Raw genomic sequence first — 16,649 nt, 5'->3', positions numbered from 1 at the left:
ACGCATGAATAAACACGTTTCAGCAAACACCAGCAAATGTGCCAACAAACCCAAGACTACTGGTACCTGTGTATGTCTGAAGTTTCCACAGAAAGCTGATTCATTTGGCTCATCACTTTTACAGAATATCACTCTGAAGAACGGCAAATCACCACACCGGCATGTTGGGGCTATTTTATGGTGTCATTAATAATACTGTAGATGTAATTGGTTTCTGATGTTTGCTATAAAATATTATTAGACATTAAAGAATGTTAATGTCGGTGGTGGATAGATGATAGTACTGGTGTTGGATGGAGGAATTTGGTGTTTGATGAAAGATGTTGGGGTTTAATGGTGAATGTTATTGCTGGTGTTAGATGTTGGTTTAAATGAGGATGTTAGTGTTTAATAGAGAATGTTGGTATAATAATGAAGGATGTCATGTTTTGGTGTTTAATGGAAAATGCTGGTGTTTTTCTAGAGGATGTTGGTGTTAGTGTTTGATGGAGGTTCTTGGTGTTTGATGGAGGGTGATGGTATTTGATGGAGAATCTCGGGGGTGATTGATAGAAGATGTGAGTGTTAGAGTTTGATCGGGAATGTTGGTGTTTGATAGAGGACGTTACAGCTGGCGTTTGATGGAAGGTGTTAGTGTTAGTGTTTAATATAGGGTGTTGGTGTTTGATGGGTAATGAAGTGTGTTGGTGTTTGATAGAGGATGTTAGTGGTCAAATGGAAATTTAAATGCTGCAGTTTGATTAAAAATGTCTTTTATGGCAACTGGTGTTGGTTGGAGGATGTTGGCGCTTGATGGAGAACGATAGTGTTGATGTTTGATAAAGAATGCTGGTGTTTGATGGAAAATGATGCTATTAGCTAAAAGATGTTGGTGTTTAAGGTGGGATAGGTTGGTGGTTTAATGGAGGATGATAATGCTGGTGTTTTATGTAAGATAACTAAATTGAGGCATGTTTGGAGAATATTGATATTTGATAGACAATGTTGATTGAGAATTTTAGTTTAGTTTTTTTTAAGCTAATGTTTACTGAAGAATGCTGGAAGTCTTTCTGATGTAAACTAGTGTCTTTGATCAGTATCAATGACCAATGAGGCACAAATCCAAAACCCTTGGCCTTGGTACAAATTTTGTCTTGTGCTTCACCTTATTGGATGGCAAACAGATACACAGAATGCATAGATCCTAACTACCTAATGAAGTGACCAAACATTCTGCTATTTAAGTTATTTCTGTAGATCCATGAAAGTACACACAGCTTGTCCTTGTCCCTTTTGTCTCACCGTTGTACCACATGCTGCGATTTTAATCAAAAAGCTTGGCGCCAGACTTAACACTCCCCCCACCCTTAACCACACACGCAACCCCGAGGCCAGGCGATAGGACTCTAATGGATGATCATAGATAGGGGTAGAGACAGATAGGTCCTTTACTATCCCATCAGAATGCGAGGTGGCGACATAGCTTACAGCAGGTTATGGTTGCTGAACTGCTGGATGTTCAGGTGGTGCTCTGAAAATAATGTGGGCTTCATAGACTATTGGAAGATCTTTGTGGGCAAAGCTAACCTGTTAGAGTGGGACGGTGTCCATCCCACTCGGGAAGGTGCTGCTCTCATTTCTTGTAGTATAGCTCATAGTCTCAGAAGAGGCCTATTTGATCAGTGACAACTCAGAGCCCAGGCCAGGGAGCAGACAAACAGGCTAAACCAACCGTCTGCTAGCTGCATAGAGTCGTCACTCGGGGTTCTTAATTGTATATTGAAACTGTGTCTGTTCCCTAAGCCAAACAAAAATTTATAAAGACTCAGAAAGTCTGTTTTAGTAATTTAATTAATATAGAGACCAAAAATTAAAAACACACTAAATGCACAGCCAGCACCTCTGATCTGAAGCTAGGAATGTTAAATATTAGAGCTCTTCCATCTAAAGCAGTTATTGTTAATTAAACTATCACAGATCAGGAGTATGATATATTACGTTTAACAGAAACCTGGGTTAAAGAGAACGAGTATGTAGCTCTAAATTAAGTTAATCCTCCTGGATACAACTACATACACCAGCCTCGGCTATCTGATAGAGGAGGAGGCGTCACAATTATTTACAATGATAATCTGTCTATCATACGAAAACACAGATTTAAATTTAATGCATTTGTTTTTGAAGCTTTATGTAGTAACATAAAAAGTGTAGCTACAAATATGAAGTCAGCTCAGTCGATCCCACTAATTATCTATTACTAATACTAATTAACTATTTACAGACCTCCAGGGCCATACTGAGTTTTACTACGAATTTGCAAATTTCCTCCAAAACCTTGTCGTTTCAATAGACAAAGTGTTAATTGCTGGAGACTTTAATATTCATTTTGAGAATCCAGAAGACCCTCTAAGAACAGAATTTATGTCCATACTGGGCTCAATAGGAGTAAATTAGTGTGTAGTAGGACCCACTTATAAAGCAGGTCACACTTTAGATTTAATACTATCTTTCAAAAGAAGTATAAGAAATATAACCACACTATATACAACTTTTCACTCAACAGTGGGTATGTTCCCAAATCCTTTAAATTAGCAGTTATTAAACCGCTAATCAAGAAACCTGACCTTGACTCCTGTCAGCTTTCCAATTATAGGCCGATAACAAACCTCCCCTTTATCGCTAAGATTCTGGAAAAGATAATTTGACAGCAACTATTTTCATATCTACATGGAAATAGCATAAACAAACTGTATCAGTCAGGATTTAGGCCTCACCACAGCACAGAGATAGCACTTGTTAAAGTGGTAAATGACCTCCTATTGGCGTCTGATCAGGGTTGCATCACTTTACTTGTGTTACTCGACCTCAGTGAAGCTGTTGACACTATTGATCATAATACTCTTCTTCACAGATTAAATAAATGTAGTAGGAATTAAGGGAACAGCCCTCTTGTGACTCAGATCCAATTTGACTTATCGTTTTCAGTATGTAGATTTAAATGGTGAAACGAAACAACGTTCCTCCAGGACCAAGGTGCTACATGCAACATAAATTTAAACACATAAATTAACAGAGACACTAAACTAGCTAACCAAGAGGCCTAGTTAGCTGGCTAGCAGAGACAGGACAGAGAGACCTAAGATAAATTACAAAATAATTTAACAAAAACTATCTAGCTAAGTAACTCTCAAGTAGAGTTTGGTGTTCCACAGGGTTCAGTTTTAGGTCCACTGCTTATTTCCTTTTACATGCTTCCTCTGGGCAACATAATTTGTAAGCATGGTATTAGTTTTCATTGTTATGCTGATGATAAACAATTATATGTCTCAGCAAAACCAGATAAGAAAGAAATTGGTTACTAAAGTTGAGTAATGTGTGCAGGACATAAGAGACTGGATGTTAATTTTATTTCTTCTGCTTACTGTAATCCTGATAAGACAGAAGTTCTAGTCATAGGAACACAAGCAACTAGAAGTAAGCTTTCTGATCACACTGTAACTTTAAATGGCCTTTCTGTTCCATCAAGTGCAACAGTCAAAGACCTCGGTGTGATTATAGATCCCAGCCTAACATTTAAATCACATGTCAAATATATTACAAAAATAGCATTCTTTCACCTCGGAAATATTGCCAAGATAAGAAATATATTGTCACTAGAGGATGCAAAAAAACTAGTTCATGCTTTTATCACCTCTAGGTTGGACTATTGTAACGCCTTACTGTCTGGTTGTTCAACTAGGTGCATAAACAAGTTTCAGCTAGTCCAGAATGCAGCAGCGAGAGTCCTCACTAGAACCAGAAGATACGAGTACATCACTCCTGTCTTATCCACACTGCATTAGCTCCCTGTGAAATTTCGGATCGATTTTAAAATACTACTCTTGACGTATAAAGCATTAAATGGCCTTGAGCTGCAGTACTCGATGCTGATGCTTTGTTGACGGTAAAGTTATTGGTCGCGTTACATCTCAGGGAGTCCTCATATCTGTGTTTCCTTCTGGCTCTCCCTTTTAGTTATGATGTCATAATTAGTCATTGTTTGACTGTGATCATATCTAACTGCCATCTCTCCTTGTCTTCTGCTCTCTCCTCTTCTCTCTTTTCTCCTCTTTCTTCTCCTCTCTCTTTTTCCCTCTACCTGTCTCTCTGTCGAGCTATACATGTCGCTCCTGAGCTGCCAGTGATCCAGGCCGCTTCTGCCCTGGAGCTATCTGACTCGTTCTGGTGTCCTGCTTCTGGTTGGAGATCTTGTCGCATGGATGCCCCGTGTGTTCTCCCTGGGATGCGCGTGGTGACTGGGGATGGTTCCACTTTTCTACAAAGACGGTCCTGTCCTTGGCTAATGCAGACAGCTGTTTTCTGAGTACTTGTGACTTCAGTCGCTCGATAGTTCAGGACTGGAGTGTCTTACAGTCTACTCGAGCCTCCAGGAATGAACTGGACGCCATTTAAACTTTAACACGTCTCCTGTTATACTGAACTACCAGTCACACAAAGCATGATGCAGATCAATTCCTGTTATCTGTTATCACCCAAATGGGGATGGGTTCTCTGTTGAGTCTGGTTTCTCTCAAGGTTTCTTCCTACAGTATAGTATTACCATCAAGGACAGTCTTAACATTTAGATTCATACACATTCACATTTCATACAAAATACTTCTTTTGATTGTGTAAAGCTGCTTTGCGACAATGTCAATTGTTAAAAGCGCTATACAAATAAAATTGAATTGAATTGATCTTGTTGGGGTAAGTGGATGCCAGTGCACTAGTTTAGAGGACCTAAGAGTTTGGTGTGTGTGTGTGTGTGTGTGTGTGTATGTGTGTAAGAGAGATTGTGTTATCCAGCCACACTGTGCTCCATCACTCCTCCTAGTGCAAGTAATTAAAGATCCACCTGCCTGACTGGTCCCACAGTGGCCTACCGTAATGAAGGGCGAGCGAGAGAGAAAGAGAGAAAGAAAGAGAGAAAGAAAGAGAGAGAGAGAGACAGGCACCCCACAGTGCTGCCCAGAGTATTGCTATGATGACCCTCTTTCTTTACCTTTTCCTTTAACCCTATTTTATTTATCAGTGGTAAATGCTCAAAGACTCATCTGGAGGTGACATTGAGCAGGTCTAGTGCAATATTATCTCCATCATCTGGTTCACACTTGGTGTCACCAGAGTGAGAGAGATAAAAAGAGAAAGAGGGATTTTAATGAGGGTGGGTAGACACAGGGAACGGAAAGCACTTAAGGTACATCGAGAAAAGAAGAGAAGAGAAGAGAAGAGAAGAGAAGAGAAGAGAAGACTCGCTTACCCATCGTACTCGTCCAGGTTGCACTCCTTCAGGATGGACAGAGCGTGGCCTTTACTCTTAGTGACTGCGAGGGAAACAAATAGAGATAACAAGTAAATAAATAAGTAAATAAAAGAATAAATAAGCAGGAGCAGTGAAGATGGCCTTTAGTACCCTCATCCAAGCTTTGGCACACAGCTCGAGTCGAGCATATGGTCCTGGCTATAAAGCAGAATTTATATCCGCATGCTGTTTGCATTTTTAATCAAGAGAAAGAGATGGGGTACAAAACGAACAGCCTTCTTGTGTTCGGGGCCGTGTAAAAACGAGGTCAGCTCTGGCGCTGCCCACGCAAAATCATATTTCAGCATAAACATCACTGGGAACACAAAATCAGGTCAATGGATCACATCAGTAGTCCAACAGTATATGAAATATAGTCTTTGTAATATGATATAATATGTATACGCCTCAAGACTGGTGTCTGTTTTTAGCTGAGAGAAGAGGAACGCGATGCTGTTGCAGGACATGAAAGCTGAGATGCTTTTCAGCTCAGCATGGTTGTAAAGAGTGGATATCTGGTTACAATATTCGAGCGATAATATATGTGTCAATCTGTTGATAAACCAGAACCATATATATATATTTTAACTATTTGGTATAACCTGTATACAACCATGCGAAGGTCACAGAGATCACAATTTTCACTAAACTGAAGTTCCTGACCGTACAGTATGTACCTGATGTTTATGCACTGTTCGGTTGCCACATAACTGGCAGATTTGATAACTGCATGAATAATCATATCCATCTGAGACATGCAATGTGTTCCCTAGAGGGTTTCCACTCCTCCTATCTATAGTCAATAACAGTAATAATACTAATATAGTTGAAGTTTAGATGTGATATACAGTAGATGCCCAGGAAATATGCTAACGAATGCTTGGAGAACAGAAAGGCAGCACTGCAGATGACACCTCATGCTCTCCACTCGTTCTACTCTTGCCCCAGTTAATGTTTTCTGGGGCACCTCTGGCATGGACTAAATGGCAGCTGTGCCCACATGTGATGAAGCTCACCACCCAGCAGATTTACCACTCGCAGATGGATGGTGATCGGGCGAGAACATGGAGAGTAATCCTGCTAGGGGAGATCTTCCTGGCCCTGGCGACACGGACACACAAAAGCAGATTCATCTACAATAACACTGATATAATCATTCCGCATATTGTTTATATGTAGAGTTTTTTTCTTTTAATCATCCTATATTATTTCATTGCTGCAATCACATAACGGCATCTGATATACAGATTAGGGTAAGATTTTACATCCAGCGTCTTGTCTCCACCCATACTGTATCACTCCTCTCTCACTTATTCTCTATACCGCTTATCCTGTACAGGATCACAGGAGGCCTGGAGCCTAACCCAGGGGACTCAGGACAATAGGAAGGGTACACCCAGGACAGGGTGCCAGTCCATCACAGGGCACAAGTACACTCACACACACTTACACTATAGGCAGTTTGGAAACCCACCCATATCAATCAGCTTCTATTATATCCTTGCTTGATATGGCTATGTCAGCATGAATGTCCTGAACCACAAGAATTTATTTTTTTTTTTTAATTCTTTTAACTAATGTCCTGGGTCATCTATCTGAATCTGTATCTCATGATTTCCACTTAAAATTTTGACTTGATAGCTCAGTTTTGTTCCTTATATCCTAGGGGTCACAACATCAGATCATTTGAGCTGCAAGATCTGGCACAGGTTTTACACCAGATGCGCTTCCTGTCACAAAGCTTACATTTTCTAACCAGGCCTGGGACTGGCACTGGCTGTAATGGCTCAAACCTCCCACCTCTGATCCAACTCATTGCCCTAATCATTTTGACTGAAGACACTGCCCTAATCATTTTAACCCTTTTTTGAGTTAATAACATAATTTTATTATAGAAACCTTGTTATTTTGACTTTCTATCTCATTATTATGATTTACCAACTCATTATTATTAACATGTATTTAAACTTAGTTGTTATGATTTACTAACTTATCATTATTGCTAAGTAACTTATTTTTATATTATAACTAATTATTTAAGCATAGAAGGAGGACAATCTGATCATTTTAATGCATACACATTTTTCACATTTTATACACATTTCCATAATTTTCTTTAGATTCTGTGAGGTGGCCTTGCGTCAATGACCAGAGTTAAAAGCGCTATAGAAATAAAATTTAATTAAAATTGAATTGAATATAATATTTATTTTATTTCAAATGCATATAATTTTTTATTTCATATTAAAAGGTTTATTTGTCATGACCACCACCATACACAGTGTGATACGCAGTGGAACACTTATACGATCGTCCATGACCTAAAATTTAAAGATAAGACAAAATAGAAAGATTACACTACATGAAATGAAAATTGCACAAAAAAAAAGAATTAAACTAAAGATATCAGTTCTTTTTTCCAATAAAAAAATTATTAACACATTAATAGTTACTAAAAAAGTAAGAGTTACTCACTTGATATTTCACCTTTACTTAGTAACTTAGCGGGTCATAACAATAGATAAGTAGGTTGCAACAAGACTTTTCAAATAAGTTAGTTAAAAAACTAAGGAAAAGCAGAAGACACGCAATATGGATCTGCCATAACATAACCACCACATAACATTAACACACATATTGATTATCAGTAATATACCACCACGGCTGGGTTGCAACTATTGGCTCCTTGGGGCGAGACCCTTTTTAACTTTAAATGTCAATCTGTCTTGTTCCAGCTAGCCAGCTAATTACAGTAGGTTTCTTAACTAGCTAGTTAGATTCTGTTAATTTATGTTGTTAATTTATGTTGCATGTAGCGCCTTGGTCCTGGAGGAACGTTGTTTCGTTCCATTGTGTACTAAACCGTATATGATTGAAGTGACAACAAAAGCAGACTTGACTTGACTTGATTTGATTTGATTTGCCATTTGTTTACATTTATAGCATTTGGAAGACGCCCTTTAACAATGCAACTTGCACAAGAGCTTTGAAGTTTCCATCAATTAATATAAGACAGGATCATTTGCACCCAAAGGCCAGGTTACCAAAGGCCAGCACATCCCGTCTGATTCCGGAGAAAAGCCAATGCAGCCAAATTGGTAAAAAAAAGTAAATGCTGGCCGTGATATAAAAGCACTGAACACCCATGAGAAGCACCAGACAAACAAATCTGATTCATGATGGCGCCGCCCCGTATCCCACAGCACCCAAAGGATCTGCTGCCAATGTCCTGGTGCCAGACACCACAGCACACCCCCAGAGGGCCTGCAGACCCACGCCAGAGGAGTCAGAGCTGCCCTGGTGGCACAAGGGGAACAAAAAACCTGGGTGGTTTTATTGTTCATCTTTTTCTTGTTGTAGCTGTAACCACAAAAATAAGTTACTAGGTCAAATTCACATAATATAAAAAAATAAATAATGGCAGGGAACTTACTCAACTTACTTTATTACCCAGGGGTAATGCAGAAAAACGAAAAGATACTAAGACTATGGTATAAAAATGCACGCAAACATACAGTACAGTATAACCATTCTTTTTTCGAAATATTCCACTTGTTAACGTCATTAATTATTTGCCTTTAATATACCTTAGCAACCTAATAAATTTTTTTACACTATGTTTGACTTATAATACTATATCCAAAAGTATGTGGACATCTGCAGAAATACTGCAGCTTTATAGTACAGTATATGTTGCATGTGTTATAAAGTTTTTTTTCCTAGATATCCTTCAAATTTCTATATGCCACTCACTAAACATTGAAAAAATAGGGTGCTTAGTGGGTGTTAAAATAAAAGTGCAGTTTTCCAAAGTGACCTACAGGGGGAGTAACAGCAAATCAAACCAAAGGACAAATGACCCCTGAAGCGTTTCTCTGTCTCCTGCTGGATTTGGTCAAACAGAACTGCAGCTCATGTAGACTGACTTCACTTCATGAATAATGACCTACACGGAGGCTCATCGCTCATTCTCCTGCAACTCTAATTAACCAGTTTTGATTGACATCTTGATATTAGAACATCAAATGAAAAAATGGTGAAACATTTTGCACCTCATCTTTAAAGTACTTCAACGACAATGCCGAGAGCGTAGACAAGGTGGCTTTCCAAGAAATAAAAGATTTAAACGCTAAACAGAAGTATGAGCTGCCACCATCTCAGACTTCCTTCCTCCTGCACATTTCTCTCAATAATGTTCGAGGCTAATTCTATCGCAATTGCGCAAAGCAATGCCCTGCAGAATGAGATCTTTAATTTCGATTATGCTAAAGTGTCTTTTAATGGTGGGAGATCGTGCTACAGTCGCTGCCCCCCCGGAGCCAAACCATCACCGAGCCGAATTACTGCTCCAATGACTTCTGCGATCACACAGCCATATCCATTAGAGCCCAGACTGCTCTGTAGGAAAGACTGCCTGCTGTTTGTGTATATGTGTGTGTGTGTGTGTGAGTGAGTGAGAGAGAAAGCGAGAGAGAGAGATTTAGCTGTTTCCGAGGACTGAACATTCTCATAATGATTTGCGATACATGACAGTGTTGACCTTGTAGCACAGTGTTAAACAGTTGATATGAAGGTCTGCATCTGTAATTATACCTTAGTAAAAGAATAATAACGATGCCAGAGAGAGCAGTCACCCAAATAATCAGATGAGTAAAAGTCACAATGTATCAATAAGTCATGTGACTGTGATTGTGATAATGGCATAAAAACATTCTGCGTGAATAAATTTGGACATGATTTAATAATAATAATAATAATTATTATTATTATTATTATTATTATTATTATTATTAATAATAAATCATGTCCAAATTTATTTATCATCGTCATTCTTATCATTTTGATTGATTCACAGTCACATTTCGTACAAACATCCATAATTTCTTTTGATCGTGTAAAGCTGCTTTGCGACGATGACAATTGTTAAAGGCGCTATACAAAAAAAATTTAATTAAATTTAAACTTGTTGTCACCATACTGTAGAGATTCACATCACTTTCCTCCTCCTTTTTATCTGTACATTCTGTACATTTTATTTATTGAAAACATTCTGTAAGCCCTTATAAACTGTGCATGGTTGCAGAGTCATCATCCTGAGAAGACAGAAATCCACCCCGGCAGTAGAGAACTGTTTCTATATAGAATTAAACCAGCTTGATTTGACCCAAATTTGTCACCAGTTCGTAGATTAGATTTGCTCGTGTTGTCAAAAAGCAGGGCTGTCAAAGCACCTTAAGGTATGCATCATACTGTAAGTGCATTAGTATGCATTTAAACCACTTTATTAATTAAAGAAGCAACAGTAACAAATAACTACATTGCGTTTTCCACTTTGAACAGTTTAGTTAAAACGCATGAAAATGGTGAATCCTAACAGCCCGTTAAAGGTGTATTTCGGTAGGCTGTTGTTTCACACTTGGCTAGCTAGCTAATTTGTTTAAGTCGATTGTTAATTGCTAATGAACCCATTAACAATACACTCATGGCCACTTCATTAGGTACACCTGATCGAGAGCTCATTAACGCAGATATCTAAAGCAGCCAATCACTTGGCAGCAACTCGGTGCATTTAAGCGTGTAGACACGGTCAGGACGACTTGCTGAAGTTCAAACCGATTCTAAATGTGGCATGATTGTTGGTGCCAGACGGGTTAGTCTGAGTATTTCCGAAACTGATGATCTGCTGGGATTTTCACGCACAGCCATCTCTAGGTTTTTTTTTTTTAAAGAGAATGGTCTGAAAGAGAGTAAAAACATCCAGGTGAATCTGTATAATCATCTGTTAAATCAAAAAAAAAAAAAAATAGGTTACATTAGGGTTAGGGTGTGATGAGGGTCAGATTTTTTTTCAACAAATTTCTTTCTTCATTTTAATCTTTTGTTTTGTTTTGTTTTTGCACGCTCGAAAAGTTTATCCACATAAAATAAACTTCTCCCTCAGCATGGTATGTTTTGTTTAGTTTATATCAAATGTTCATATGGAGAAGATAATGTGAACATAATGTGATCCTGGGCTGACAAGAATGACAGATCAATCACACAACGCAACGCGGCTCATTCCCGAGCCCTACAGAGGAGGAAAGCAGTCTAACCGAGTGTGTGTGTGTGTGTGTGTGTATACAGAAGGAGGATTGAGAGTGCTTCTGTGTATGACTGATTTGTGTGTGTGATCTTGTTCTTATGATTAACTCTGTGTGGATGAGACTGGATGTGTTGAATGGGAAGAGTGGGAAGTCCTGCACTAGATTCGAACAGATGGGTTTAGCTCCACCCCCTGGGTCAGGTTACTGCCCGAGAACACACAATGCTTCATGATTATGAGTGTGTGAACCCGCAACACCCAAACCCCCCTTTCCCCCGTTTGCCCCATGACACTCCCCCCCCCCCCCCCATACACACACACACTTACCTACATGCATACAAAGTTCACATTTATCAAAAGGTATATTAATATCCACATATACAATAACTTACTTCCATGCAGGCAGACAAACTGATATGAACACACACACACACACATCACACAATCTATTTAACACATTCAGATTTCACACTTTTTAACTTAACAACCGGATATAAATAAATTCATCTGCAATACAGATGAAACAGGAGTGCTCCAGTTGCCCAGGTTTATACAGTGAGTACAGTATGTTACAGGTTTAGTGTCTACACCGTGGGCAAGAAAAGCTCAACTGCATCATAATAAGTTCTCATTAGGCTAAATAAGTTATTTTAAGTTAAGCTTAAGAAGATTATGGTTGTTTGCACTGGCATGGGCGTGTATAGATTAGGTTAAGTTCACTTTAGGTTGTTTCCGTTCTGTCTAGTTTTGTTAGTTCACTTATGTTCAGTCTGGTTGGGTTCTCCTCAGTTCTATTCAGTGAAGTTTAAATAGGATTGTCCTGGATTAGGTCGATAACGCTAGATGAAGTTGTACTGGCTCGGATTAGGTTCGATTAGATTTGAAAAAGATGACCCGATGAGGTTTGTTTCAGTTCTGTTCAGTTCGGCCAGGTTAGGTTTGGCTGAACTGCCTTGGGTTAGGATTGTTAAGGTCAACTTAGGTTAGGTGTGATTTGTCAGAGCTTACTAAAGTTACATTAAGAACAGTTAGGGAATGTTTGACGTAGCTGAGTTGCCTAGGATTAGGTTACATTTGTTTTGGCTCTATTCAGTTATCTTAATGGTAAGTTTAAGTTAATTATTTTGTCTAATTTAATTCTGTTGGACAGTAACATATGACTCCAGTGTGTGTACATGAAAACCATATGAGAAAAAATCACCCTCACCATTTTTTTCTTCTTTGAGTTTGGATGTATATTTTTTAATAGAAAGATCTTTAGATTATCTGTTGCTGATAAAGTTTTTGTTGACAAAACAAAATTTGGTAATTTATTAAAAATGTTGGTTCCCACTTGACTATATAGTTAATTTGTTTAAGTCAATCGTTAATTGCTATTGAACATCTAAATAGCTAAGGCATTCACAAGGTGCGATAAAAAAGATCATTATCATTCACCCTTTGGAGATGTCTCAACTATGACCAGCTCACTATAAAAGGCAAAATTTTATCACATGAGTTTTTAATAATCTACTAATTAATAATTGAATAATAACACATTAATAAATCCCTATTGAATAAACTGATCTAGACCAAACTAAGACCTTAGATTATATGTTATTCATGTTTTTATTGCCAAAAAAAAAAACCTCTTAGCCTAAGAGTCAGCCTAACAGGCACACTAACATCAATTCCTACTCCAAACCTTTCACATGAAAAAAGAGTGCTTATTGTTTATTTATGGCTAATATTCCACACTTACACCAAAGTCATTTTTCTCTGGACTGCTTTTTCTATGAAGAACTATTCCAAGCTGCATTTGCTTCAATCCTTAAACTTTAGTCGACCTGCAGTATTCAGAGTGTCTGTGACTCAACTTCACATCCTGAACCCATACGTACTGTTATTTTCAGGGCCGCCGTACAATGGCTGACCCTACGCCATTACTGCACATTGAAACTGCTTATTCTTCGCATTCTTCAGCCTATAACCCCAGCTTTCACTGTGCAGTAATGTATACATATGAGACACATAAAGGCTGAATTAATACTTATAAAACTTATGTTCTTTGATGCTTGCTTTGTAAGTTATTTTGTTCAATTTATCCCCACCGAGGCTAACGTTACTAACTGTAGCATGTTTTGCCCGCCAAAGCACCATAAATCTTCAGGCTAGTCATTTTTAACAATGAACCAAAGAATTGGTGTGAAACTCTTAAAGTCAGTTTTATGAGTACTATGTCAAGATAACGACCTAGCTTATATTGTGTGGATATGATTGTTAATTCATGACAACAGCCTCGATTTTAACCTGCTTAATGAAAGACGTCTGATATGGAGGTAAGTCTCTGGTGCATCTTTTGAAGATCTAAAAAAAGGTTCGGTTTCGACATTAGCATTTAGACAATGGATGGCAAGTGACTAAAAAGAATGGGAAATACCAGAATGGTGAAATGCTTGAACATGGTGGGTTGATAAAGGGGGAAATATTTTGTTTCTCATGTATCTATGAAAAGGTTACAGTGTAATGTCAATCACCTTCCTGTCTCTTATGCGGGTCTTAATGTCTTTTCAGGAAATTCACTTCCTCAGTTGTCATTTTCTCCAAAGTACCATTCTTCTAATTTCATCATTTTCATGTTTTAATTATGTGATAATTAATTCATTATGAATTAATTTATTTACCTCTATTCCGTTTAGGAATCGGCTCTAAGCCGCGGCATTCTTATGCCTAACATATTGATTTGCCGTGTGTGTGTGTGTGTGTGTGTGTATACACTGAAGGGTGAACAATGTGGTAGAACATTGGCCTGAGGGCAGACATTAGTGTACCTCAGTCACCAGTAATGCCCTGAGGAGGCACAATCCCCTAAACACCATGATGTCATCCTGCAACCACAGGACGCAGAGGCCCATATGTCCTGGACCGAAACTTGCTGCCTTACACTTAGTCGTCTCAATAAACCCTATTTAACGGCATAGAAAACATTGTCATTGCAACAGTGTGTATTACCGATGCTATCATGTACAGTATATGTACAGTATAGTGGGCTTACTCATATATAAACGCCATGGTCATGGACAATACTGTTTTAAATTGGCTGCAATTAGACTCCAAAATTTAATAATATTTTTAGGTAAATGTTAATAATATAATGCAACTGTGACAATCAGAAGTAATCATGTAGGCTAGGCCTATATTTAGGCTTCACGAACTACTTTTATGTTTGTCATTACACCAAGATAAAAATGAGTAATGTGGCTATAATCAATTACATGCCACAGTGTGTGTGTGTTTTAATTAAAAGTGACAAGAACAGAGTGAGAGAATGCCCCAAGATGTAACCATAGCAACAATAACATGACAGAAGCCTATTTTGAAGACAGAGAGCTAGAAAGTTTCGTACCGATCAAAGGTTTGGTGTTTTTATTCTATTCCGTTAAACTGTACAAATAGACACAATACCACAGTGTCGTCGTAACAGACTCTACTCTGTGTTACTTTGTCATATCGATGTGTACTTGTATGGCTGATGCGCTACATGATTGATGTCTAACACTAAAATCGTTATTTAATTATAAAATGTGTTGAACACCTTCAGAACCTTCTGGTTTGTAATATACAAAGAGATGTTCAAGTCAAACCGGGATTTTTGATTTTACAGCTTTCTTTCCAAGGATTTGCTTGATTTAAGGTGAACGCTGTAGATGCTTGTCCAATCCTGCTTGAACTTGAACTCCCACTGGCTCTAGATTCATCCGGTGTCATATCATCTTGACTTTATTCATATTTAACTTCAGGCTTACAGTAACTCTGGTGTGGGACTTACGGTCCCAAGCCCAGCGATAAGAGGTGAAGGGTTTGTCCTGGCTAAAGGGACATAAAACTTATAGTTGAAAGCATGAATCAATGAAAATGGAATGAATCTCGTTTTTCTTTACCACAACTATTAACATATTTAAATTAGTGTTAAATGTTCTCACAATCACCTAGTCGTCACAAAAATAATTAGACAACCCTTTCCTATGCTTGTTGTGATAAGAATAAGAAGATAAGAATAAGTAATCAAACTGTGTGTGTATGTGTGTGTGTGTCATACCTGTGACATCAGTCTGTATATTAGCGAGCTTAAACAGTGGAGCAACCCGGTCCCGGTAGATTTGGTACGCCTCTTTCTTGTGGCTTATAGGGTTTATGAAGACCTTTAGTGACTTAGGACGATGCTTAAAACCTGCAACAAGACGAGAGAGAGAGGGGGGGGGGGGTACTTTGTTCAAATGGCCATTTTTAATATAATAAAAAAAAAAAAAACGGTTAAAAGAGTTACACTAGCAATAATGATGCTAGCAATAATAGCAGGTCACTATATTGTACGTACATTTTGTCTAAATGTAAAATACAGCTACATTAACTAACAACCTCATAATTGCTATATATATATATATATAACATAATATATAACCAATGTTTTCTCATTTATTGGACCTTTAAGAAGCTAAACAAGGTTGCATGGTGGTGTAGTGTCCAGCACTGTCGCATTGCAACTGCAGGGTCCAGGTTTGATTCCCACCGTGTGCCTGGAGTTTGCATGCTCTCCCCCATTATGTTGTTGTTGTTGTTGTGTTTTGTATGGTTCAAATGTTTTAGTGTACAGTACTATGCCAAAAAAAAAACACCTTTTAATATTTTAATGTAGTCTTGAGGAATAGTTCTCCAGGCCTCCTGAAGGATTTTTTAAATATACTTTTCTTGTTTTTATTCCAGTCCCTGCCCCTGAGCAGTTTCGGAGGAATTCCTTTGTTGGTTAAGACACACAGTGACCTATGAATCATTTAAGCATTTAAAAAAAACATCTAATTTAATGCATGACTCAGTGAGAAACAGGTGCAGATGATGAGAGATGATCAGGCCGGTGATTAGTATACTGGTGATGCTGAGTGGTTGGAACAGACGAGAGGGGAAACGAGGTCGCTGCTGAGGTTTTTAGATAAACAGACACTTTTTAAATTGTATCTTTAGGCGCTTTGAAGATTGTCACATCAAAACATTTGTTCCCATCTTTAATTTAATGAGAATAATTATTTATTATTATTTTATTATTTATTGTTTGCACATTTGCACGTGCACTTTATGTTGTCTCTTTTGTATAAAAACATAGAAAGTTCTCTGTTTAACTTAAAATGTCAATCTGTCCTGTCCCAGATAGCCAGCTAATTAGGTTTCTTGGTTAGCTAGTTCGTTTTTTGTTAATAATGTTGTTCATTTGTT

General features: G+C 38.1%; 1 protein-coding gene across 2 annotated transcripts in view; it reads right to left on the bottom strand.

The window, feature by feature from the left end:
• Nucleotides 1-16,649, bottom strand: part of cerkl (ceramide kinase-like) — an 85,314-nt gene that overhangs the window by 29,842 nt on the left and 38,823 nt on the right. For both annotated transcript variants that reach the window (XM_053496153.1, XM_053496154.1), the window contains exons 3-4: nt 15,481-15,612; nt 5,279-5,342 (exon numbers count right to left, since the gene is read on the bottom strand). In XM_053496153.1, coding sequence (XP_053352128.1) covers nt 5,279-5,342; nt 15,481-15,612 — 196 coding nt within the window. The remainder of the gene's footprint in view (nt 1-5,278; nt 5,343-15,480; nt 15,613-16,649) is intronic.

The sequence above is a fragment of the Clarias gariepinus genome, chromosome 5 (genome assembly GCF_024256425.1).
Source record: "Clarias gariepinus isolate MV-2021 ecotype Netherlands chromosome 5, CGAR_prim_01v2, whole genome shotgun sequence".
Classification (NCBI taxonomy): Eukaryota; Metazoa; Chordata; class Actinopteri; order Siluriformes; family Clariidae; genus Clarias; species Clarias gariepinus.
This window is presented reverse-complemented; position numbering and strand designations above follow the sequence as displayed.